This window comes from Prionailurus viverrinus, chromosome C1 (assembly GCF_022837055.1).
Source record: "Prionailurus viverrinus isolate Anna chromosome C1, UM_Priviv_1.0, whole genome shotgun sequence".
Classification (NCBI taxonomy): Eukaryota; Metazoa; Chordata; class Mammalia; order Carnivora; family Felidae; genus Prionailurus; species Prionailurus viverrinus.
The window spans coordinates 33,267,055-33,293,914 of record NC_062568.1 but is presented as its reverse complement, the minus strand read 5'-3'; the positions used below and the strand labels follow the sequence as shown (position 1 = coordinate 33,293,914).

General features: G+C 41.4%; 1 protein-coding gene across 5 annotated transcripts in view; it reads right to left on the bottom strand.

Annotated features, from left to right (window-relative positions):
* Positions 1–26,860, bottom strand: part of ANKRD44 (ankyrin repeat domain 44) — a 327,806-nt gene that overhangs the window by 163,959 nt on the left and 136,987 nt on the right. For all 5 annotated transcript variants that reach the window (XM_047870045.1, XM_047870049.1, XM_047870050.1 and 2 more), the window contains exon 3: positions 1,234–1,312. In XM_047870045.1, the coding sequence (XP_047726001.1) occupies positions 1,234–1,312 (79 nt within the window). The remainder of the gene's footprint in view (positions 1–1,233; positions 1,313–26,860) is intronic.

The following is a 26,860-nucleotide window of genomic DNA, read 5'->3' as shown; positions in this document are numbered from 1 at the left end:
AAGGAATGTCACACAGAATCTAACCTAAGCTCCGTGCAATTGTCAGGAGCACAGAGCACACACACGTCGTAAGGCACTGAATACTTGCTTCCTGGGAAAATCCACCTCAAGAACACGAACAGAACAAAAGTAAGGGCAATGTGAACCTTCCTGGTGTATCACAGCACAATTCTTGTTAGTTTCTTCTACAGTGTTCCCCACGTCTGTTTGAATACATGCATTAGCTCCTACCTTTGCATAGCGTACTTTGGATTTCTACAGTTTCCCTTTACTATCGCAAACAAAGGCAAAATCTTAATATAGGCCTTTTGCATAGTCTGCGGGCAGAGGTATTTCTTCCAGATTTTAATCTTCCCAAACAAAAAGGAGGAGGGGAAAAAGCCAGATGATCTGCAATCCACACCGAGACACGTGCATGTGCTCAGATTCATTCTAGGGATTTGTCTAGCAAATACTCAAGGGAGAAAGCACATATTGGTTTTGGAAACCAGTTTGGTGAGATGTACCAAGCATACAGGTTTCCAAAAATGAAAGCATTGGTACTTCTAGATCCAATGAGATCTTTAAAATTCATAAAATATAAAATATAAAGAGAATAATAGCCCCCAAACCACGTTTGCCATGTTTGCTTCCAATTTTTTTTAAACAAAATATTTTACAGAGTTGTAGTCTCTTCTTTACCCTTCCCTGAAAATATCTCTCACTCAACCAGCCTCTTCAGAGGTAACCACCATCTGGAAATTGGTATATTTCCTTTCCTTCCATTTTTTATTACATAGTCATAGTCATGTATCCATAAACAAAACATAGTATTATTTTGCCACACAATTTAAATGTATGTAAATACACAGATACATTTGTGTTTTTCATGCAGGCTTTAAGGAGTCAGTTTTGTTTGTTCATTTTTTTAATGACAAAAAAATGAAAAGATATCCAAATCTACTGAATTCATCTATAATACTGGGCCTGATTAGTCAAATCAGACTTTCAAAGTAATAAAATGTTTTAATGGCTACGCCATTTTTCATATAAGAATAAGTCCTTGCATTGTTGTTTTTTTGTTTTGTTTTGTTTTCTTTTTTTGTTTTTGTCTACTGATAAAATCACTGATCAAATAAACTTCCATGAGCACAATAAAGAAATTTCGTTTGGGTTCACTGTCATAGTCAATCTAGTGAGTTGGTCATTTAAATTTTTATCTGCAATTGACTTTTAAGTAGATCTGGTATTTACCTGACAGAATCAGGAGTTCAATGATCTCTGCATCTCCCAGAAACGCAGCCACATGAAGCGGGGTTCGCTTCTCAGAATCCTGAAACAGCGGCAAAGATAAACAAGTCAGTGGAGGCCGGAGGTGCCTTTTGTAGACACAGCCAGACATGTCACTTACTCTGAGGTTAATGTTTGTGGGGAGAATGAAGGCTAAAACCTACTCAGGTGAGCTCTGGTTCCACATTTCTCTCAGCGTCTCCCGCAGTCACACATACAAAAGATCCCGTTCGCGGGGCGCCTGGGTGGCGCAGTCGGTTAAGCGTCCGACTTCAGCCAGGTCACGATCTCACGGTCCGTGAGTTCAAGCCCCGCGTCAGGCTCTGGGCTGATGGCTCAGAGCCTGGAGCCTGTTTCCGATTCTGTGTCTCCCTCTCTCTCTGCCCCTCCCCCGTTCATGCTCTGTCTCTCTCTGTCCCCCCCCAAAAAAATAAAATAAAAAACGTTGAAAAAAAAAATTCAAAAGATCCCGTTCGGGGTCTGTGTGTTGCATTTGTGTCCCTGCTCCTTTTACTGGAGCCCAGCTCAGGTCAGGGATGGACTATCGTGCAATGGATGATGACATTCAATTTATTTTCAGACCTTCGTTATGGCAAAATAGAAAAAATTCAAACCCTTCTACCTACTGTAATAGCAGTGTTCAAAGCATACAATGATTTCTTTCAAAGCGAACATAGAATTGTTCACAAGGACATTAAATATAAGTACAGTCACTTTCTCCTTTCCATCTCCATTAACTGTTGCCTGGTTCGCTGCCCATTCATGTAACACATAATGAGTGCCTACTGTGTGCCAGGAACCAGATTTTGGGTTCAGTCCCTATCCTTGTGAAATTTACATTCAAATGGGGAGGCTGCCAATAGTCCTGGAAACCAGTTACAAGACAACACTTCAGATGGTGATAAAGGCTGTAACAAAACTAAAACAGGGTGGGGCACCTGGGTGGCGCAGTCAGTTAAGCGTCCGACTTCAGCCAGGTCACGATCTCGCGGTCCGGGAGTTCGACCCCCGCGTCGGGCTCTGGGCTGATGGCTCAGAGCCTGGAGCCTGTTTCCGATTCTGTGTCTCCCTCTCTCTCTGCCCCTCCCCCGTTCATGCTCTGTCTCTCTCTGTCCCAAAAATAAATAAAACGTTGAAAAAAAAAGAAAAAAAAAAAAACTAAAACAGGGTAATGGGATCCCATGGCTGGCGTGATGGGAACAAGATTCCTCAGAATGATGGAATAAGGTAAGGCCTTTCTGAAAATATTGACATTGAAGCTGAGAGCTGAGGTAGATACCATTATCTCTGTTTTACAGATGAGAAAACTGTGGCTCAAATAAATTAAGAAATTTCCTCCAGACCCCACAGGTATATAGCAGAGCCAAGCCTGGACTTTTGCCTGTCAGACTCCATTCTAAGTCCATGGCAAAGCATTTAACATATTGTGTTGTTAAGATGATAAAATGCAGCGGAAAAAAATATTGCTTCTCCATCTGTAAACTGGAGGATGTGATGAGAGAATTCAAGACAATATAAGTAAATAGAGCCCTAGGCAGGCACGAAGATTGGCCTGTGCATGCCATGAGTTCCAGGCAAAGCTGTCTTCATCATGAGCGTAGATGGTTGTGTGATATCTCCCCTCCAAGAACAAGAATTCCACAAGGTAAAGAACTTGCTCCCTTTATCCCCACAGTAGCGGCCAACTAGACGCTCAGCGTAAATTGGCCAAATTGAACCAGTCTACGTGCATTGCGTCTTCTACAAACTTCCGTTGATTGCTCCACGATAGTAATCAAAGTTTGTATGCTGTGTATTGGAGGTTTCCCCTAAAACCAGCATGCATTTTACTTTCAAGATTTGTGAAGTTACTGTTGGTTTTATCATCGTTCCTATTATCACTTGATGATACAACCTACCCAACCACCCTTGGATTTGCCCAAGGACACGATTCTGTTTTCTGACAATTCAGACCCTCTGTTCCTTCTCAGTCTCTTTCAGACTACTGCTTTTAGGCATTTTGTGACTTACTAATATCTAAAACAGATGGCAGGCAGGGGACATGACAAGAACTGATGTTCAAACCAGTCTATATGTTAGGAGGTTTGGGAAATAGGTTTTATGAAGGGTTGGACTAACTCTTAAGTGGGTAAAAAGAGGGGTCTGAATTAGCTGGGAATTTATGTTTCCTATGTATGTTGCAGGCAATTATTACTGATAAGTGGAAATAGGACAGTCATGTAACTATTCCATATAAAGTAAGGGTATGCTGTAGAAAATTCAGAAAGCTATATAACCATGGTTAACCCTCTTAGTTATACCATCCTTTCCATGAAAATAGAGATTCAGTATTTGAAACCTGAAAAATATCTCAAGTGTATTAATTTGTGCAAAGAGCTACACTAAGAACTGAGACTAGACTTTCACAAATGCTTTCCATTTCTTTTTCTTCTACTGTTATCTCTACAAGCATTTTCCATCTTAGCCTCACCTCTTTGAATCCCTGCTGTGACTATAAAACATTTTTCTTGAGTCTTGTGACAAAAGTTACATAATTATATGTTCTTCTGTGAACTGAACGGGTTCCAGGGTTTGGTTCAACAAATTAAACCTTACCTAAGTGACTTAAACAAGGACTAACCCAGTCTAAAGTATGACTTCATTTGACCTGAAGCAAAGTCAATGCTCTGTGTGAGAGCTTGGCCTCAAATAAATCAAGAAAACCCCAATATCTAAAACTGTTTGGCCTGTCATTATAAGACTGGCTTTGCTGATTCTGTGGCCCCTTTTATGACATGGCTTGTTCAAACTGAAGTTTTTAGAATATAAAATGGATGTGTTACATGAGATCATATTGTAAAAATGCTGGGTTGCAAATACCAGTGTTCCTGTTGAAATGTATTTAAAGGTTTCCTGTAGCTTCCAGAACAACTATACCGATTGATACTCTCCTTCAGTGACATGCCACAGACAGGTAACTGCAGAGAAGACCTGTATTCCGGCAGCAGGTCTTTGGTTCTCTACAGCATCAGAACTAGATAAACAATTTCATGTGCTATTAAGATCTTAACTAAAATAACAAATCATGTCCACTATTGACCAAGGGTCACCAACACCCGCTCTCTGGCGGGAACCTGAATGATATACAGGGTCCTGAGCTGAGAGGTAAATAAGAGAGCCACAGTACTCACCAAACTCAATCAGGTAAAATCAGCTCAGAGGCTGCAGTTCATCCTCTGCCTAAGTATAAGGCCGCTCTACTTTGCCACAAGCTAGACAAATGGACAAGAAGATGTGATGGTAGGAGAAGGAAGGAAAAGGGTCTGGGGAAAACAGTAGACTCGCAATAATACTAGAAAAACATGTTCTAGGCCAATGACACTCCTAGAGTATCTAGAAACAAAACCTAATTACAGAGTGCTTTAATTTTTTTTTTTTTCAAAATGCCTTTTAATCTATTCTACTACTTGAATCTCACAACATCCCTATTGGGGAGACATGCCTTTCAGAATCATGTTGTTAAGTCTTATTATTGTCATTTGAAAGCTATGATGTTTTAGATTGAAAAGCTAGGGACTCTGAGCATTCTGTATGACTTGCCCAACACTCGGGGATGGGAGATGAGGTGAAGAATTAGAACTGACCCTCACAGAGAGAGAAACCCTTGCAGTGGTCTTGAAGAAAGATTCTTGAAATAAGTTGATGTTGAAAAAAGGCCAAACATTCTCACAGGTAGATGGAAGAGCAATGCCTTGGCCTAGACTCTTGGTGGGGGAATAAAAGTATCTCCACTGAGCATTCCCACAATTTACTGTGATGTGGTTTGGAGTTTTGAATTCACAATACTTGCGTATTCCAGGAACTTTCAAGCGGAAAAACAGGCATAAAATTGGTTCTAGGCTTAGGACATCCTTAGGGTGACAACAAGAAGAAACAAGACCTCTTTGGAGGGATGTGTCCTCAATAAAAGCAACAACGGACACCCACAGTTAAGCCACCCCCAAAGATGAGCTCACAAGCCTAAGCCACAAGACCCATGTGGAAGCAATTAAATATAACCAAGAATCAGCAGGCACAACAACCAAAGAGAACTTGAGATAACAGAAGAATCAGATAAACATATGAATAGTGTTTAAAATCATTTAAGATGTAAAAGGCAAGGCCCAAGAAGAAAAAAAAAACATTATTTTTTTTTTAATGAACAAAATTTGGGGGAGAAGTGTGCAGGAAGAGTTTCAGGAAGTAGTACAAACACATGATGCTGCCAATCATCTAAAGCTCTGGACTAAGACAGATGAAAACAAGAAGAGTAAACAAGAAGGAAAGGAGAAGAAAAAATAAGGACAGTGACTTTGGGGTATGTTTTACAATCATTTTTCAGCCATATTTTCTAGACATAGACTTTTAGTTGAGAAGTTATTATACCCCAGATATTGTGGTGGATGTTAAGAACGCAAATGAAAAACATCCAGGCCTTGTCCTAAAGAAACTTACAACCCAGTTACCAGTTTCCGAATCTAGGACATTAGAATAAAAATAAGAAGCAAGTGGCAATTAGTGACACTTGTGATGTTCAATGATTTGTGAAAATTACCATAAGTGATGAGACTAATGTCTTAGTGAATACTGCCCTGAAACCCACCCCATTCTGAACTGCCCTGGGCAGCAAATCTAAACTGACAAGAGAAAAATCACTTCTGAATTGGGAAATAAGCACATTTTGCCCAGGGCTCTCTAGAAACCGTACTGGCTCCAGTTTACCTAGGAACTTCAGAAACCCAGGGAGAGACTTTCACTTTAGCCACAGAGCCCAGCCTATATGTTACAGGGCTGACTTAGGGATCTTTTCTGGATCAAAGTTAGAATCGAGGACCAGGTCAGGACCAGAGAGGAACATTCAGATATAGTGGCTGAGCTAAGTGTTCTGCTTCATTTGCATTCACTGACACCTGGTCCTCAAGTGGATGTTCCACAATGACCAAGAGTTGATGGATGGTCATGGTGGTCTTTCCAACACTAATCATACAAAAGGAGAAAATAATGCAAAAGCAACCACAGTAAATTCAACACACATTGGAAATGACTCATCGGTGACTTATCCACACTGACAGCACAGAGCCCGATGTGGGGCCAAACTCACGAACAGTGAGCTTGCAACCTGAGCCAAAGTTGGACACTTCACTGACTGAGCCACCCAGGTGCCCCACATCAGTGTATTTCTTAAAAGATTGTTCAAGTATCACACAAAAAAAGGCCTTTTCCCATTAACCAGTAGCTCCGATTCCAAATAGCCCTTTGAAAACAGATTTGTAGCCACGAAAAGACGGTTTCTCCAGAAGGAAGGAAGGTAAACCCTTCCTTTCTATGAATAGCCAGACACACACACAGCCAGCTGGCGTCTGAGCTAAATTTGCAGTATGTCATAGAGAGATCAGGCAGAGGAAGTTTCTGTCGTCTGTTTACCAAAGAGGCAGATGAAAGAAAATAGGGAACTTGAAGTATATACACATAAAGTGAGTTTGACATGGGCAGAGAAGCCATTGTGGCAGCCAAAAATACGGTGTACGCAGGCAGACTGAGGGGGCACCCCAAGCCTCTGCTCTGAAGATTAAGAATTGTTTATTATATGTTTTAGAAATTCTCAGCTAGAAGTGCATGATCTAATCTTCATTATAAGTATCTATCATACACTAAAACAAATATCCCTCCCTACATATAAATATCTTACGTACCAAGACAGGCGGATGGAGCGGTATTAAGAAAAGAAGCCCTGCAAAGCCTTGCTGTCATGAAACACAGCAGTTAAGTTTCGATTGTCAATCCAAACTCCCATGAATAGCAAAGAAGCAAGGAAATAACGGACAACTTAGGCCCAATAAGTTTAATGCGATATTGAACAGAGATCGCTAGAAGGAAGGAGATGTCTAAAAAAAACTCTGAACACAAAACAGTTACCTTGGAGATACTTCAAATCATGTGAAGAAAAGACTCAAGACATGTTATGTTATAGGTTGACATCAAACAAGACGCAAAATGGGAAAGATGGGTCTTAAGGTGAGGAATTAAAAGAAATTTGTAAAGAATTAAAGCAGAGAAACAAACGTCATGTTTCTTTTTAAAATTTTCATGTTTACTTTCAAGTTTTAACATCTCACAAATACGAGAGGTACAGAAAATAACAGATTTGTATGTTGCCACCAGCAAAATCAAACATGTTGACATTTTTCTCTATCTGCCTCAGAACTCTGTTTTAAAAAATAGCTTTAGGGGTAAAGTGCCAGGAGTATTGTGACTTGCAATGGTTTTGAAAATAACTTGAAGTGTGTGGCAGAGAGGAAAGAGAGAGAGAAAGAGGAGGTTGGGGGAAGGGACTGTTTTGAATTCTTCGCTATTACAAATGGCGTTGCAATGCACATCTTTGTGCATGTCCCTCTGCACATACGGGTGAAAATTTCCCTACAGCAGATACCAAGAAAAAGAAGTGCTGGATCTCAGTGTTTATACATTCTCAACTTTATTAGGTATTTTCCATAGCTTTCAAAAGTAGTTTTACAATTTATACTCTCTAGCCATAAATTTGCTCCTTTCTCCAACATCCTTGCCAATATTTGATGCTGCTGACCATATTACTTTTTGCCAATATGATGTGCCTGACACGATATTTCATTGTTGCATTGATGTACATTTCACTACATACAAGTGAAATTAATATTTTTTCATATGTTGTTTTCTTTTTAAGTTTTGGCTTCTTCAACTGCATATTGCCTGTACATATCCTTTACTCACTTCTAAGTTCAGTTGTCAGTCTTCTTCTTATGATGTGTAGAGTTTTTATGTAGTTCAACTTTCAATGGAAACCAAGTTATGCCTTCAGCTAGACACAGCAGAGATGAATTGATGTCTACCCCAAGTTATCATAGGAGAAAAATTTAGATTGATAGTCAGTATTCATCTATCCTATGGAGCTGGATTTTCCTCAGCTGGAATTTTCTACATCTCAAATGTGACAGCAAATCTCTGCCCCTACATACCTCCAGCATCAAACAACTTTATTCAGTCATCATTCTGTTGGTATTTTAACCCATCCATTTGAATTTAAATGAGTGTATGAGAAACACCAGTACATTTTGTGATATCTAAACATGTTCAAATGACAAGTCCAAACCTCAAAACGATACCCAATTCTTAAAATGAAACAAGAATCATTCAAAAATCACTTGAAACGAAGGTAAACTAAGGGAAATAAGAATGCCAAAAGTGTTCTGATTGTATCTGCCTTAGGTAACTAAATATTGGATATTTTTACATTACGCTAAATTTTTTTTTAATTTTTTTTCCATGTTTTTTTTATTTATTTTTGGGACAGAGAGAGACAGAGCATGAACGGGGGAGGGGCAGAGAGAGAGGGAGACACAGAATCGGAAACAGGCTCCAGGCTCTGAGCCATCAGCCCAGAGCCCGACGCGGGGCTCGAACTCACGGACCGTGAGATCGTGACCTGGCTGGAGTCGGACGCTTAACCGACTGCGCCACCCAGGCGCCCCTACGCTAATTTTTTAAACTAAGATGCGTACTAAATAAAAATTGCATCAGAGATTATATATTTCCTAATTTGATCCTTGAAACACTGTGGTAAGGTACATATTGTCATTCCCATTTTGCAGTAGAAAAGCATGAGATTTTGAGATGATGAGTAATGTGGCCAGAGTCACACAGCTAGTCATGGCAGAACCAGGACTCCGAACCAGATCCGATTCCATTGTTTATGCTCTTGCTGACTCTCTGAATAGTTAACAAGCCTGGGTAAACAAAATGCAAGTTATTTTTCATTACAATTAACACTCTTGACCTAGTACTCTAGACCTGAGGACAAAATTCTCATAAGTAAAAAGTGCAAGCAGGCAAGTAGAATAGAGTTGGAGAATTAACATTACCTGACTTTTAATGCTTATCATAAAGCTACAGTACTCAAGACAATTGGGTACTGGTGCAAAGACGCATATATGCACAACTTACTGGATTTTCAAAAAAGGGAAAATGGCAATTCACTGGTGAAAGGATAGCATTGTCAACAAACAGCATTGACACAATTAGATATTCACATGCAAATAAAATGAATTTTGATCTGTACCTTGCACCCTAGACAAAAATTAAATCAAGATCACAGAACTAAATGTAAAATGTAAAACTATAAAATATCTGAAGGAAACACAAGAGAAATCCCTTGCAACCTTGGGTTGGACACAAATTTCTTAGATGTAACTCCAAAGCATAACCCAGAAAAGAACAAACTGATAAACTGTATTCCATCAACATTAGTAACGTCTGCTCTTTGAAATACACCGTTAGGTGAATGCAAAGATGAGCCACAGACTGGAAGAAAATATTTTTAAAGCATATCTATTGAATAGAAGATTTCTATCTAGACTATACAAAAACTCAAAATTCACTAACATGAAAGCAAACAATCCATTTAAAAACTAGAGAAAATATCTGAACAGATATTTCACCAAGGAAAGTATACAGATAGCAAATAAGCATATAAAATGAAGCTCAATATCATTAACCATTAGGGAAATGTAAGTCAAAATTATATACTCATTAAATTAGCTAACATTAAAAGGACTGGTGATATCAGGTGTTGAGGATGTGGACAAACCGGAACATGCAGACATGCCGGTAGGAACATAAAATGGTACAACCACTTGAGAAAACAGTTTGACAATTTTTTAAAAAGTCAAACACAGATGTGCTTTACGATCCAGAATCCTAGGAATTTGCCCTAGAGAAATAAAAGTATATGTCCATACAGGGATTTGCACATAAACGTTCACAAGTTTTATGTGTAATAGCCAAAAACTGGAAACAATCCAAAATCTCCATCAGCAGATGAATGGTGTTATTTCCACACAATGGAACACTATTCAGTAATTAACAGGAATGAACTATTGCTGTGTGTCACAACATGGACGAATCAAAATAATTACGTTGAGTGAAAGAAGCTAGCATAGAAAAAGAGTACACACTGTATGAATTCATTTACATAAAATTCTAGGAAATGCAAACTAATGTACAACAATGGAAAGCAGATCAGTGGTTCCCTGAGGTGGCTGGAGCAGAGATTGGAAGGGGCGGGGGTTAAGGATTACCAAGGGGCACAAGGAAGCTTTTGGGAATGATAGATAGGTTCATTATCTCGATTGTGGTAATGGTTTCATGGATATAAATATGTCAAAACTTTGCAAATTGTACACTTTAGGCATGTCTGGTATATCATATGCCAATTATATCTCAATTAAGCTGTTGTGAAAATACACAAGTGGGCAAATAAAACTTTCTGTCGCTTGTGTAACATAAAGAAGGGGATATTTATGAGTTAAAAAAATACACCTAGGCAATAATATAAATTCAGTTAATAGGAGAAAAGAAATAGAATCTGATCAACCAATAATGTATTAATTTTAGAGGCAACTCATGTTATGTCCCACTCATGTAGAGACATAAAAGTGAAGCCCTTGCAAAAGAATAGGGTGTTGGATTTACATCTACATGCTTTAAACAGAGGCACAAGAAAGAGTTCTCTTCAAAATCCCTTGGAACACTTACATTTCCTAAAAGAAACCTGTGACAAATGTGTATTGAGTAAGGATGTAGAAAATAAATCCAGAAAATCAAGTACGAGTGGGAAGATGGATGGTCTATGCCTAACCTGTGGGTACATTGCAGCATGTCAGCGGATTACCAAGGGACTTATGGGATCTTACCACAGTACCCCGAGATTCCCAAATGCCAGAAGCCCTTTTACATCGATTTCTGCCTAGGAAAGTTGATGGAGTGCCAACTATTTGTTCTGTTGCTCTGATATCATTTGGCCAGCAAAATTTCTTGACAGTGCAAACAGGATATAGAAAAGGATTCTACTCCTCAACTGCTACAGAACGGAAAACTGGCCAAGATGCTTGTGCTTTGTTGCCAGTGAAACAGTAATATACATCCAGCCACTGCAAAGACATCATCAGGAGTGTCTGATGAAAACCAAAGCAGGTCTTCAAAGCACTACCTCCCCTCGCATCCTACAAACTAATAAAGTTCACAGCTGTTCTGTGCAGTATCTCAAGCATATTAAGGAGCAGTACCTTTTAATGCATTTGTTAAATAGTTTTTATGAAGAAACCCTAATTCTTGTACAAGTGGGAATGTTTTACTACTAAGGGCATTTAAGGAAACTCATAGATTGGAACTGCTCTTGGTTCCAATGAACTAACCAATGAGGTGAGAAGTCTAGTTTCAGTTGGGGCCCCACCCCCGGCTCACTGTCTCTTTTAATTACTTCATTAACCAGCTTACTCAAGAAAACACTGGTGCCTAATAGGAAAGGCACATAACTAAGAAAATAAATTAATTGGAAAATTATCTTCTATTGATGAAAGAGTAAAAAGAAAGCAGTTGCTAGCTTTTCACACCTATCAGGGGCTAGCAAGCGTGAAAATTTGACATCAGGTAAATGGCCACAAACTGTCAGAATCAAAATCTCAGAAGAGGAAACCTAAATTTATAAAATATTAGAACTGGAAAGCATTAGAGACATCCAGAGAGTTTAATTGATTGGCCCAAGGTCACATGGCTATTAATGGCAGTGGTAGAATCCTTCACTAATGCAAATGACAAAATATTTACTAGGGTCTTCTATGTGCCAGACAGCATGCTCAGTTCTAGAATGCAGCTGCGTTCAAGATACAAGTCCCTCCCCTCACAGGAGCCTCAAGGGATCTTGCTCTCTTGACTATGGTGATGGGCTCTTTACTACAGTAGACTAATATTAATCACACCAGTCAGCAAAGAGCAAACACACATAACACAGTGTAGAAAATGCCAAAGAGAGAAAGAAAGAGTGTGGTATAAAAGGAGACAATGCTCAAAGGCGTCCAGTCTGGATACAACAATAACTTAGTTCTTGGGTCTGTTTTTGTCTCTCACGTGTGCATTTGGTTGGGGGGAGGGGAATTAAAACTAAATCTTAGAAAAACTGTTTCTGCAGTCATAGAAAATCCTCCTAACTGAAAAGATTTAGTAGCTCTTCACAAGTTTTTTTTCCAGCCTCCAGGTGGATATTTTAGAAACAGTTTGTATGTAATACTAACAATAAAAACCACCAATGCAGGTGTGGACATATCAGATCGGCTCAATGTACTAAGATGGTTACAGTGATTACCTCTGGGTGAACAATTTTATGAGTGTTCTTTACTTTCTTCTTTCTTTGCCTGTCTTTCAAGACTTTGTACATAATGCAGTTTAGAAACAAGAAAACACAATTCCTTTTGTAAATAAGAAAAGACTTTCCTATAAAAAAATAACAAGAGTCAGTTTTAACTAACTGCATATAAATGTAATGCACTGGACATTATTTATTGTCCAAAGCCTTAATCATCTTGTAGTAGGTTATAATATGCAAATGTGTTTCTGTGCAAATGACAAAACATTATGTTTATGACTAAACATGGGAGGATTCTAATGCTCCATAGCCTTGCCAGAGCACTGTCCTACACAGTGCATCATCTAATTCTTGAGAAAACTCAAGGGAACTAATCAAGTGGTATTGTTGTCCCCATTTTGCAAGACAGGAATCAAGGCTGATTGGGAGAGTTAAATGACTTGTCCAGAGTCCTCTGTGTTCTCTCTCAATACCATATAAAGCCTTACTAATCAGTAACATTCCTCTCCAAAGAAAAACCTGTTTCCACCCTTTTCATGGCCTTTGGAGGCCTTTGGTCCTAATGGGACCTTTTCTGTCAAGTGTCCTTCAGGATTGGGACACACACACACACACACACACACACACACACACCCCTTCATTAGAGGCATCTTCTTGTGCCTAAAAAAGCATATACTCTGGAGTAAGAGTGACAGAACTTTGAACCCCTCCTCTGCCACTTACGAGCTGTGTGACCTTGAGCAAATAAATCAACCTCTGAGACTCATTTTCCTTTTCTGTAAAATGAAAATGGACTATCTCTCCAACAGGTACAAAGTGGATGTTAGATAAATATTAGCCATCCTATTATCATTATTACTACAGACATCTTTGCAGCTTATCCTGATTTTTTTCAGTTCCTCTTGGGCTTAGAGAAAACAAGAAGGAGATTCAGAGCAACAATTTTACTGGAGAAACAATTTTACTGTCAAGTAATGATATTTGTTGGGGCACCTAGGTGGCTCAGTGAGTAGAGCATGTGACTCTTGATCTTGGGGTTGTAAGCTGGGCCCCTCATTGGGTGTAGAGATTACTTAAAAAATAAAACCTTAAAAAGAAGTAAAGACATGATATTTGTTTACCAGTAGAAGGGCTGAGGCTGCCTACTCTAAGCTGGCCAATAGCAGTGTTTTGCCTGTCTCCTTTCCTGCCTGAAGCAGTCACCCCCCAAAGGTTTGGCCATTGTATCCTGTCCAACCTCAACCAAAGGTAACCAAAGCCTTTCCCAGACTCTAGAGTTGGGCCTTGCATGATTCATCCTTTATCTCATGTAACTCACAGTGGAGTCTTTTCCTCTCACAGAATGACCTAAAAGACCCACACCTCAGCAGTTCTAAATCCTTGTTCAGAAAATACCCCTACTGTCCTGAAGGCCTTTTTTGTCACTTATTCTTGGTAGCTCAGCAGAGTCAGATCTGGTTGCAACCTGGACAGATGGGAGCTGCCCCAAGGGTTTGGATGCTGTGCTTTCTTTCCTTCCCCAAAGCTGAAAACCTTTGAACCAGGCATCCCCAAGCTAGAACACCCTTGCCAAACCTTTCTAACACTTAATAAGACGGTTTTGACACTCACGACACCTATGCTATCAATGATAGTTCCCCTCATTAACTTATTAGAAATCCACCACAGAATTGTTCAAGTTCCTCAGGAAGATAACCTGGGGGTCACCTTCCAAATCAACAAGGAAGGAAATATTCATTTATGCCCTTACCAAATTCAAACAATTGGGTAGAAAGCTAACCACACTGCAAAGATTCCATATAGAAGAGTCAGCTTAGAGAAGGTAGATTGCAAAATGGCAGGCTTAGCAAGCCCCTCAATTACAGACTGATAGTAGCAGTCCCAGAACCTGAAGGTTACATAACATGCTTCTTGGAGACAAGGGATATGGGAGATGTACCTCTCCACCTCCAGGCAACCTCTAATAAACCTATAGCACTTGAGAACAACCATCAGAGAAAATGGTCACTGAGATGCACTTGGCCTTCATAAACTTGGGCTGTAAGGGAAATTTTTTTCCCCATATCAACTTTAAATTACTGTATTTCCCAACTAACTAGACTTTTTCATGTGGGTTAAGACCCCCTTAAGATCCTCATTCAACAATCTGGCTTCTGGCAGCATAGAGAAAACAAGAATGGGTCTTCTTTTAGAAGACATCAAATACCCATGTACTCAACACCAGAGAAGACACAGGGATATGGCATTTCATTGATGGATAAAATGCTAATGCATATTTGGATGCTTTGCTTGCTTGTAATTATCATCCTTTCTCTATTGAACTTATGTATTCATGGGAGGGAATGATCTTCAATTTAAATGTATCTTGTTCTGCATACCATATGTATTTATGAAAGTGGTTTAAACATTAAGTTGTGAAGAATTGATTAGTTTACCTGAATTATAAAATAATGACTAAAATATAAAAGAAGACATGACGTTCAATCAGATGAGTGTCCTGGGGTATTACTTTTGGCTGCTCTAGACTTGAAGTCTTTGTGCCCTCTCTGGGCAATTTGACCTCAAGATGGAATAGAGCCAGACATATCTTATTAGCACATCAGCCTTCTATTTCCTATAGACATGGAAACTTTTACCAGCTCACACATTGCCATGATCTTACAACTTGGAGGGACTACTCCTCCATTACCCACCTCCTATCTATTAGTTCCATACTCATAGATGTGCTTCATGCTCAGCCTTGAAATCCCCCATAAGACCCCATCATCATTAGTGATCCACCTGGCCAAATGGCTTAGCCCACAGTATGTTCTGGTATGTGATACTTTCCTCTTTATCGTCCCTAGATCAATGCTAATCTTAGATCACTCCCCAACTTCAACCTTAAGAAGATATGCTTGGGTTTTCAGTATAACTATCCTGATATGTTCTCTTCCCATCCTAAATGCGACAAGATGTTTAGGTTTCCACTCTCTGAACACCACTGGAGAAAGCACAGAGCTCTATGACCACTGGCCTACTTGTTACACACCATTTTATGTCTAAGAATCTGTATTTCCTGCTTCTATGAACCTGATGAGTTTCTTCTACCTTTTACTCACCAAAGCAAAGACTACCATCTGGAGTAACCTGATGGAAAGCCAAGTTTAAGAGAGATGTAAATGTCAAAGTGTGATGCTCTGAGACCCTCAACAGAAAACAGTTCCCTCTTGAAAAGAAGCAGGAACATTTGACAAAAGGATGTTTTTAATTAATTTTTTTGAATTCAAGTATAATTAAGGACATTTTATTTTAAAGTCACAAAACAGGGGACACCTGAGTAGCTCAGTCAGTTAAGTGTCCAACTCTTGATTTCAGCTCAGGTCATGATCTCACTATTGGTCATGGGATTGGGACCTGTGTCAGGCTCCACACTGGGCATGGGGCCTGTTTATGATTCTGTCTCTATCTCCCTCTGTCCCTCCCCTGCTTGTGCACAGGTGCTCTCTCTCTCTCAAAAAAAAAAATGTAAATAAATAAATAAAGTCATAAAACAGGGAGCCACTGATTTAGGGCTTTGGAGTTACCTGGAAGAGTGTCACCTCACTCAAGTGTCAGCCCAAATGTCCATTCCTCTGAAACCTTCTCTGATCCTCTATCCCATTCCCCTTCCTCTACTCTACAGTTTCTATTATAGCACCATCACATCCAATTGTCTACTCTTCTTTTCTCCATGCCTCCCACTAACCAGGTTGAGGGCTCAGAGGGCAGAAATAGTCTTATTCATCTCTGTATCAACCCAGCACTACATCTGGCATACAGTAGGTGCTCAACATATGTGTCTTGAAGGAATAAAAAGGAGTAATGTTTGATTTATCTTAGATTCTTTATCAAAACATACACCCCCCAATTAGAACAGGGTCTATATAAAGATGGCCTGAAGGTTTCTGTGGTGAGACAGAGGAGTGGTTGTCTACAAGGGGTTAGGGATGCCATAGAGTCTGGGTGGGTGGGCGTCATGGTTGTGTATGGTTCTCAACTACCTCTAACCTTGACTGAAGATAGCAACCCCCTCAGTCCATTATAGGTAGGCTTGGCCTTGTTTCAAAGCTGTTTGTGATGAAAAGTACAGCCCCCAAGTAGTCAATGATATTTTAATAATGTTGTATGGTGACAGATGACAACTACACTTAACCGTGGTGAGCACTGTGTAATGTACAGAATTGTTGAACCACTATGTTGTGCACCTGAAGCTAATATAACATGTATGCCAATCTTACTTCAATAATAAAAACAAAAATTTTAAGCTGTTTGACCATCCTAGAACCTTCAGCCCTTCAGACTTCCTATCGATTCTATTGCTCTCAACTGGGGCCTTGGTCTTGCACCTTACTTACCCAGCATGTAGGAAGGCTTGCTAAGAAGCTTGTAACAAGCAACTATGAGGCTCAGCTAACATCCCTTCTCAGTTGAGCTCACTCACCTGTGCTCTCTCTTAAGGAGGGCTGCCTACTGCAGGGATATGGTTTGTGAGACCTCGCCTACAAGAAGTATTAATGTCCGTGGCCAGGCCACAAATACCAGTTCCCAGAAACCTAGTGACTTGTGGAACTAGGGAAAAAACACTGAAAAATTTTTTTTAATTGTGGCACATTTATTTCCTTGTCTCTGCTAGCCCAAACCTGTGTATGAAATGATCAGAGGCTCCTATTAAAATCAAACTGCTGGTATGGAATAGTTCCAGGCAGAGGAAATCTGGATGTTGGAACAGAGTCATGGAAAGTAGAAGGCGTGGGTTTGTAACTATTAACAGGCTGGTGCAGGCTCAGTGCTGAGGAAGGGTGCTGGGGATAAAAGGAGAGGGTTGATGAGATTACAGGGGAGTGGTTCCACCAACATGCTTTATAAAGGACAAGAAATAGGGGCACCTGGGTGGCTCAGTCGGTTAAGCAAGCGTCCGACTTCAGCTCAGGTCATGATCTCACAGTCTGTGAGTTCGGGCCCCGCATCGGGCTCTGTGCTGACAGCTCAGAGCCTGGAGCCTGTTTCAGATTCTGTGTCTCCCTCTCTGCCCCTCCCCCGCTCATACTCTGTCTCTGTCTCTCTCAAAAATAAATTAAAAAACATATAAAGGACAAGAAATAGAAGCAGGGTCACAGGTGGTGTCTTTTTTATTTTTTAAAAAAATTTTTTTAATGTTTGTTTTTGAGAGAGACGAGGCCTGAGTTGGGGAGGGGCAGAGAGAGAGAGAGAGAGAGAGAGAGAGAGAGAGAGAGAGAAATCTGAAGCAGGCTCCAGGCTCTGAGCTGTCAGCACAGAGCCTGATGTGGGGCTTGAACTCACAAACTATGAGATCATGACCTGAGCCAAAGTCCAATGCTTAGCCAACTGAACCACCTAGGTGCCCCACCTAACTCTTTTAAATTTTTAAGAATTTCCCAGAAGGATGAATTTCCCAGAGGCTGAGGTGCGCTGGGAGACCCACAAGCCAGACCAGCCATGTCATTTGGCTAGGACCAGAGTTACTGGAGAAATTTTATTCAGAGGGTGAGAAAGAACTTTATTTCCAACCTGCTTGAGTGAGGGCTTTGTACATTCCTCAGGTCCCCGGAGGTCTGGCCTCAGACACTACCAGCTGTGCCTGGGTAGCAGGACCCTCTCTCGCAGCACAAGGTCAAGAGTGTGGGGAAGACAGGGCTGAAGTAGGAGGGAGGGAAGTGCAGCTGCGTGTTCCTGGAGTTCCCAGAAGGGGCTGACACAGGAAGCCTTTTTCCTCTGTTCTCCAGGGCCACACTGTGGGGTCAGGCAGGTCATGCACTGCCCCCAGCTGATGAGCAGCTCTCAGAAGAGCCCTTTCCCACAGCACTGTCTGTGGAAGAAGGGCGGGCTTTGCCTCCACACTGAGCATGTGCAATGTTGAAGCCCGTCCTCCTACGCACACACACACAAACACACACACACACACACACACACACACATACACACACACACGCACACACACACAGTCTATTTTCTATGGGAGGAGAGGGTTATCCTGCAATGGGATTCTCACACCTCCCATGGCTCCCCTCCCTGCAGCTGCCCCCACCCCAATGTCTCTCATCCCCACCACTGCCAAAGGCCCCCTTGGAGCCACAGAGCACTGGCTTTCCTGGCCCCAGACCTCTACTCAATAGACCTGCCTCTTCCTCATTTTCTCCACCCCTAAGATTTCTTACTTTTTCAGGTGGCCCAGCCCTCAACCTCCCCCAGGGCCTCCTAGCAATGCTTTCCAAGCAGTATCTCTCAGAAGTAGTAGTCCCTCCCTCTGTGGTCCCCAGGCTTTGTTTACACTTAGTTGATTCTGCCTTGGATTTAGCAACCTCTGAGGATGGCAGTACAACCTAGTGGGTTCTGGAGGCAGAACGACCATGTTCAAGGACTGACCCTGCTTTGTAGACCTATATGACCTCAGGTAACTTACTGGACCCTCCTCTGAGCCTCCATTTCTTTGTCTGTAACGTGGGAATAAGATTAGACCTGCGTCCTGGGGATTTGTGAGATGGAACAAAATGATGCTAATGAAGCCCTTGCCACAGTTCCTAGTATATAGTTAGCAATGCATGAATGTTGCCCAGTGTTATTTAATCCGTGTGTTCACTCTTTCCCCAGCATGCCTTTCTGGCTGGCTGATGGAAGGAGGGAGAGAAGGCAGGGTAGGGACGGAGGTGGGGAGGTTAAGGAGTCCAACCCATTCTCAACTGAATTCCAGAGTAATCAAGACGGCATTATCCAAAAGGAGGAGGGAAAATATGTCCAAGGGCCAGATAAACGTCCTCTCTAGCAGGTCTCGTGGCTAGAGATGCATAAGATTAGATGAACAAAATCAAAACATGCTCAGTATCGTGGGAGGGAACACCTGACAGAAGAGCTGACCAGACAAGCCTTTCATCTTCGTCTTTGGTGAACAAATTCTAATTGCTGTCACAGTCATTTATAATTATTGTGGTGACAGAAAGGTGGAGTGAGCACCAACCATAGTGAGTGGTTCACGCGATATGTCTCATTTCCTGTGGGCAAGCCCCTGTGAGCAGCCAGGACTAGAGATTGTACGAAGAGTCTCTGAACACCAGAGAAGCTCAGAAAATGCAGTTCTGTGTCTAAAAGACAATGGACAAATTAGCCAAATGCTTGCGTTTTCCCAGGAGTAAGCCACCATTAAATACAATTTGTGGAAGCATTACTGATGAGAAAAGGTGCTGGCATCAGGAAACATCCACCCTAAAACTTACCCAATGAAGGAAATGCTTAGTAGTAACTATGAGCACTTATTTATATGTAATGGCATTTAAACTTGGACTTATTTTAGATAATGCACTTGATATGACATATTGACTATATAAATGATCTGGCTCATTTTAGGAAATGAGAAGGATTTTCTAATAATTTTTACACTGGGCCAGGAGAGAGGGGTTTCAAACAAAGAGAAATGGCACTGTGCTAGCCCTTAAATTCATACTTTAGTAGAGGCAACAAAACATATGTTTGTAAGGTTTTTATTTTTTTTTATTTATTTTATTTTTTTTTAAAAGACCTTTATTTTTTTTAATTTTTTTTAACGTTTTATTTATTTTTGAGACAGGGAGAGACAGAGCATGAACAGGGGAGGGTCAGAGAGAGGGAGACACAGAATCTGAAACAGGCTCCAGGCTCTGAGCTGTCAGCACAGAGCCCGACGCGGGGCTCGAATTCACGGACCGCGAGATCATGACCTGAGCCGAAGTCGGCCGCTTAACCGACTGAGCCACCCAGGCGCCACTGTAAGGTTTTATCTATACCTATTTTAATCTATACCAGAGCTCAAAACCCAGACCCTAAATCTACCCCCATATCTTGTCTGGCCAGCACAGAGGTTTTTAAAATCTAAATTTGAATGTCTTTATTGGGGTACAAATGTTTCTAGTTCAGCACAGTTCTTCCCCCACCACCACTGCCTTCCTCACACACTGGACCTGCAACTAGACTCTGAAAGCTTGTAAGGGGCAACCGGGTTCTATACCTTTCTTTCTAAGTATGTCCATGCCTTTGGCTTAAAGCAATACAATTTGGACCCAATGAACTGCAATCCAAAGACACGCTCTGAGGCACATGCACAGTAATGCCATGTAATGCCATGTAATGGCACATGTAATACCAAAGTAAGGCACATGTAATGCCATAAACTGTTAAGGGCAGTTTTTCAGAGCTAGGCACTGGGATAGGTTCTGGGGATACCCAAAGAATCCCTGTACCATAAGGGATTAAGATACTGAAATAACCAAGGCACCAAATGAAATTGAAGAATACTGAAAAGAGGGTGTTATGTGATAAGAACATGCCTAGAGATGTGGGAGTTGCTGATTCCAGACAAAAATTAAATTCTTTAGAAAGAAACATGCTTAGAATAGAGAAGAAGCACTAACGTTGATTGGGTTCTTAACATATGTCAGGCCCTGATCTAAGCATTTTTCATGGATGTAGCTCAGAGTGAGTAGGAACTATGGGTATCCCCATTTTACAGATGGAGAAACAGGCACAGAGAGGTTAATTACTTAGCCAAGGTCACATTGCAGCTGGTAGGCAGCAGATTCACAGTTGGAACACAGGCAGTCTGGCCACTAGAGCGCTCACTCTTAGCCACCATTCTATGCTGCATCCCGAGAATAACCCACCGTTATGCTGCATCGGTTTCTTGCAAATATCCTTTAGGAATCCAAAGTTTCTTTCTAGTTTAAGGTTCATCAAGCCTCTTGTCTGATATTTTGGAGTTTTTTAATTATTATTTGGAGAGATACAGAGAGAGCATGAGTGGGGGAAGGACAGAAAGAGGGAGACCTCCAGCAGGCTGTGTGCTGTCCGTGCAGAGCCCGATGTGGGGCTTGAACTCATGAAACTGTGAGATCATGACCTGAGCCAAAATCAAGAGTTGGATGCTCAACAGACCGAGCCACCCAGGAGGCCCTGATATTTCGTATTCTGAGAGAAATTACTCTGTCAAGGAAAAATAGTATAACATGTATAAATGATAAGCCTAGTTTTCATGCTATCAGAAAATGATAAATTTGGCATTTTGGTTTATAAGTCAGTCTCTTGTAGCTTAGATAGTGTGAATCAATTCATCATATTCTAATCACTCTTGCACTGAGCTGAGAAAAATCAAGCTTCTCCAGGTGATTTGTATGCATAAAATTTCAAAACCATTAGCTATAAGGTGTAAATTCTCCATCAATGAAAAAAGCAACTTTTTAAGCAGAAACAAAGTTAGTTATTTACTTAACTAGTCATTTATAAATTTCATAAACTCATTACTATATTATCATATTTAATATTCTAAGATGCACACAAAAATATATATTAAAATAATTTCCAAGGAATAGAAGTAGGTACTCCACTGCCCGCAGTGAATCATCTTGCATGCTTCTTGGCATATTTATACTTCCCTTTTTGGAATCTGATGCCTTAGATCAAGGACCTTATCTTATAGCTAGAGCATCAAACTTAGACTAGTTAAAAATCCTCGAAGGCTACTCAAAACCCAAATTAAGAATAATTTCTAAACTTGAAGCATTGTGCATTGCTACTTGAGGTGAAACCCACCAGAATGGATCTTAGAGGTCTTGGCAAATCTGTGTCTCTGTAATGTTTAAATAATTCCAACCTGTTCTTAGATGTCCTAGTTTATAAACATCCTTTTATTATCCGGTTAGTATAAAATATGCTTGGTTGCTTCACCTCTCAGGGCTGGGCAAGTGGAAGAGAATGGAAAAATACTTGTTTACCACATGACTGGCTCACAGCCAACGTAAGAATATCCTTGTCATCTGGTTTAATGCAAAACATCCAGTTCCTCCCTTTTACCAGACTCTTCTTCCCCGAGTCAGGTTATCCCCAAGACAGCACGCTGAGCATGTTGCAATCCCTTTCTTATCTAGCATTCTATTAGGCAGAACATGAATTCAGCTACCTGTCCTGTAGAATTTAGAGATTCAAGATCTTTGCAGTGATGACCCGCCCTTGGAGCCCAGAGCTGCCATGTCAGAAGTTCAAGTGCCCTGTAGGTGCCCTGCTGTGAGGAAGCCTGGGCCCCGTGGAGAGGCCATGTGTAGGTGTTCAGGCTGACAGCCAGCATCACCTGCCAGGCATGTAAGTGAAGACATCTCCAGATGACTCCAGCCCCCATCTGTCAAGTCCCCCCAGCTGACAAGTCTCTCCAGCTGAGCCCAGACATCACGGAACACAGAAGAGCTATCCTGCTATGCCCTGTCTTAGTTCCTAACCCACAAAATCCATGAGCACAATAAAATGGCTGTTTTCGCCACTAAATCGTGGTGTGGTTTGTTACACAGCCAACAGTAAAGGTCTCTGTGAGATTCTGAAGTGCTCTCTGAATTATTACAGAAAGACAACATTATGTTCAGTGTTAAATGGCCTTATTTGTTTTCTAATTCAGGGCAACCGGGCAGCCATTGATTTGTGATATATAGGGCAACTCTCTAATAAGAATGTTTATTAAACCCCAACATCATTTCTTTTGTGTACCAGCATAAAGCCAATTACTATATTTGCAGAATAACTGTGGCTATGGTCACTTCACTGTCCCCTGAAAAGTAACTCTTTTTTTCTGTCCCCTCTCTCAGAAACGAATTGGCACCCCCTCCTTCTCCTCCAGCTCTTCCTCTTTTCTTCTCTCCTCTGTTGCTCAAGCCAGGAGCCCAGGAATCGTTCTTGGCACCTCTCTCTTTTGTTGAGCCCCAGATTTAATCCATTGTCAAATCCTGTTATGATCCACTTCCATAATATGCTTGGAAGCAATCCAGGTCTCTCCACCTCCAGTAGATACAAGCAATCCATGTGAGTGGCGCCCCCTAGAGCTCATGGGTACACAGCAACCCTGACCAGAGCTGCAGCCCCACTGCAGGTTTATCATTTGTACCCTGACTCTAGCCTCCCGGTCTTCCTGCTGTTCTCTCACAGTGTCTGCTCTTCTCCTCACACTCCTTCCTTCACACAACACAACTTTAAACCACCACTAGAGCCTTTTGCACTTAGAATGAAACCCACACTCCTTCACTGAGCTCTGATGACCCGGCCCTTCCTTGTCTCCTCTCCAAACTCCTTTTCTTCCATTTTCTCTCTTGCTGACTGGCTTCTAGCCACACTGGCCTTCTTTCTGTTTCCAGAATTTGCCACTCTCCCTCAACCCATCAGGGCCTTCACACATGTCTTTATCCCAACTAAAACATTAAGCTTGGGGCACCTGAGTGGCTCAGTTGGTCAAGTGTCCAACTTGGGCTCAGGTCATGATGTTGCAGTTGGAGCCCCACATCAGGCTCTGCGACGACAGTACAGAGCCTGCTTGGGATCTGCTTGGGATTCTCTCTCTCTCTCTCTCTCTCTCTCTCTCTCTCTCTCTCTCTTCCCCTCTCTCTCTCTCTGCCCCTGCCCCACTGGCATGGGTGCATGCTCTCTCTCTTTCTCTCAAAATAAATAAATAAACTTAAAAAAAAATTAACCTCATATTCTCAGGGCCTCCAGTTTTTCATGGCCTATCTCAGCTTGAATGTCACTGCCACCTCCCAGAGATCTTTCCAGATCACCTTTTGTTCAGGATCATAGCACACTGTGGGCTTCCTTCACCGGGCCTTCCCAATTTGTATGGACCAACTGACTCATTTCTTGTGCCTGTTTACTGCCTGCCTTTCCATGACACTGTAAGCTCCTGAAGGCAAAGACCAGGCCTGCATCCACCACCCATGTATGCAACCCCAGCACCCAGCACAGTGCCTGGAATACAGCAGGCTCAATCTGTATACTCAAAGTGAGTACATTAACTTGCACACTGTAGAGAGGCACACCTGTGGTACCACCACTACCCCCTGGAACTTTTGTTTTCCTTCCAGTTTGACCACAGACTAGTGGTTCTCAAAGTGTGGTCCCAACCAGCAATCAGCATCACCTGGGAACTTATGAGAAATGTAGATTCCCAGCCCACCCTGGACCTCTCAAATCAGAAACTCTGGGGGTCGGGCCCAGCAACCTATATTTTAACAAACCTCCTGGGATTCTGATGCATACTCAAGTTCAAGAACCACTGCCCTAGACGATTCCAGAGACTCTCATTCTCCAACAAAGTAAAGCATGTTCTACTGGCTCTGAGGGTCAGTTCTAGGTGATAGGTTAAAATTAAGAGAAAAAACAAAAGAAGTCGGAATTCGAAGCCAAATGACTTTGGAAAACACTGTGTTCAAGAAAGTTAAACACATTTCCTCACGGCAGAAATTCTCATAGCCTTTAATATGGCAATATGCACTGTAAATCAATAACACAAGGAATTTTGCAGGAGTACTTCCCAATTTTATTTAGCCACAAAACTTCTTTCTTCCCCTTCTAAACACACGTCAGATTTGTTTGAGACTCTGAGAGACACACTCTGGAAAATGGTATCCAATGTATTCTTCCCCCCTGCCCAAATCTTTCCACCATCATTCCAATTCACCGTGCCTACAACAATATTAATAATGTCTGAGTCATTGGCAACAACTGTTTTCAGCTTTGTGCAGCTTTATCTATTTTGCTCTCAGGTTTGAAAATAAATGCTTAATATTAAGTACATATTCATACACATATGTTTAATGCCAATAAGAAGAAATCCGATCTTTGTTAAAGCCAAAAATGTCTATAAAGACAAGTGTGGAAGAATGGAAAATGGTGGCAATTTCAAGTTGAATTAGAAAAAGAGGCAGAGTTTAGGCTCTTGCTCTGTATTGGAGCAGGCAGTAATGAGATTCACTTTTTAGACTGTGAGAGAAGAGTCCTCTAAAGAGCATTAGAGGACGAACTTCATGCCTGGGGCTCTGGGAAAGCCTTGGTTTTCTTCCTCAGTTGAATGGGGATGGGGAGGGCATTCCCCAATGACAGAGTGGGGGGTAAACTGCACAGGTGAATGAAGAATTATCGGTCCCAGCTGACAATTAGTAACCTCGAGAAGGCCGAGCCAGCTTGGAAATAGGAAGTTAAAATATTCATGCCAAACATCCAGTGTTTACTTAATCAGGGCTAATGATTAGCTTCTTAATGAAATTTTACAAGCTCAGTTGAACACAGAAAACATTGGCTTCTCTAAAAGCAAATAGGTCTGTTTGTATTGTAATCAAACATCTGGAGCACAGAAACCCCCTAACCCTCAGTAGTACAGAGGTGGCTCCATGTGGGGACTTCCAACCTTTCTGGAAAGATGAATGCGGTCAACCTGTGAGGATGGAGGGAGAATGGTGACCAACAAGTCAGCCATGAGCACATCCACCACATTCCTTGGTTTTAAAACTGCAGGATTTAGCGCCACAGATCCTGACATAAACTTTGGGCCTTTGTGCAGCTGTTAGGTAGAGGCCTGGATGGCCAAAGGAGCTAACACAGTCAGCGTTAATTCCAGAATGTGTTTGGAGGGCTTTGCAGAAGCAATCTGACTGGAGTTGTTTCTGCACTTCTGGCAAACTCTTCCTGCTTAAATTATAGGTAAAATTCAGTAAAACAAGGGAGGGAGGGATGAACAGGCAGAACACAGTGGTGAAACTATTCTGTGTGATACCATAATGGTGGTTACATGTCCTTGTACATTTGCCAAAACCCATACAGGGTACAACACCAAGAGTAAATCCTAATGTAAACTATAGACTTCGGGTGGAAATAATGTGTAGATGTGAAAATGTAGGTTTATGGAGTGTAACAAATGTACCCTTCTGTTGGGGTATGTTGACAATGGGGGAGGCTAGGCATGTGCGGGGACAGGGGATATAAGGGTACCTTCCTTCCTCTCAATTTTGCTGTGAACCTAAAACTGCTCTAAAAAATAAAGTCTATTTTTTAATTCAATAAAATTAAAAGTTTCTAGGGGTGCCTGGGTGGCTCCATTGGTTGAGTGTCTGACTTTGGCTCAGGTCATGATCTCACAGGTTGTGGGTTCGAGCCCCGTGTCAGGCTCTGTGCAGACAGCTCAGAGCCTGGACCCTGCTTTGGATTCTGAGTCTCCTTCTCTCTCTGCCCCTCCCCCACTTGCATTCTATCTATCTCTGTCTCTCTCTCTTTCTCAAAATAAATAAACATTAAAAAATTTTTGGAAAAAAAATTAAATTTCTAAACATCTTTTTATTCATACTTTATATAAGATTGAGAGAACATCATTCACCCAAATAATAAATCACCATCATTACTTGGAGAAGGAAGTTAATAAAGATGGTAGGTGGGCTTAAAAGTTCTCCCACCACCCCCACCCCAACACCTACCCAGGCCCTTCCTGACACTGTTGCTGAGGGAGGAGACTGCTGCACTAAGAGTCCTGGCCACACAGGGAGTGTGCAGGGACGGAGCATTTCTACTTCTACTGTGGAACTGACCATCTCCTTT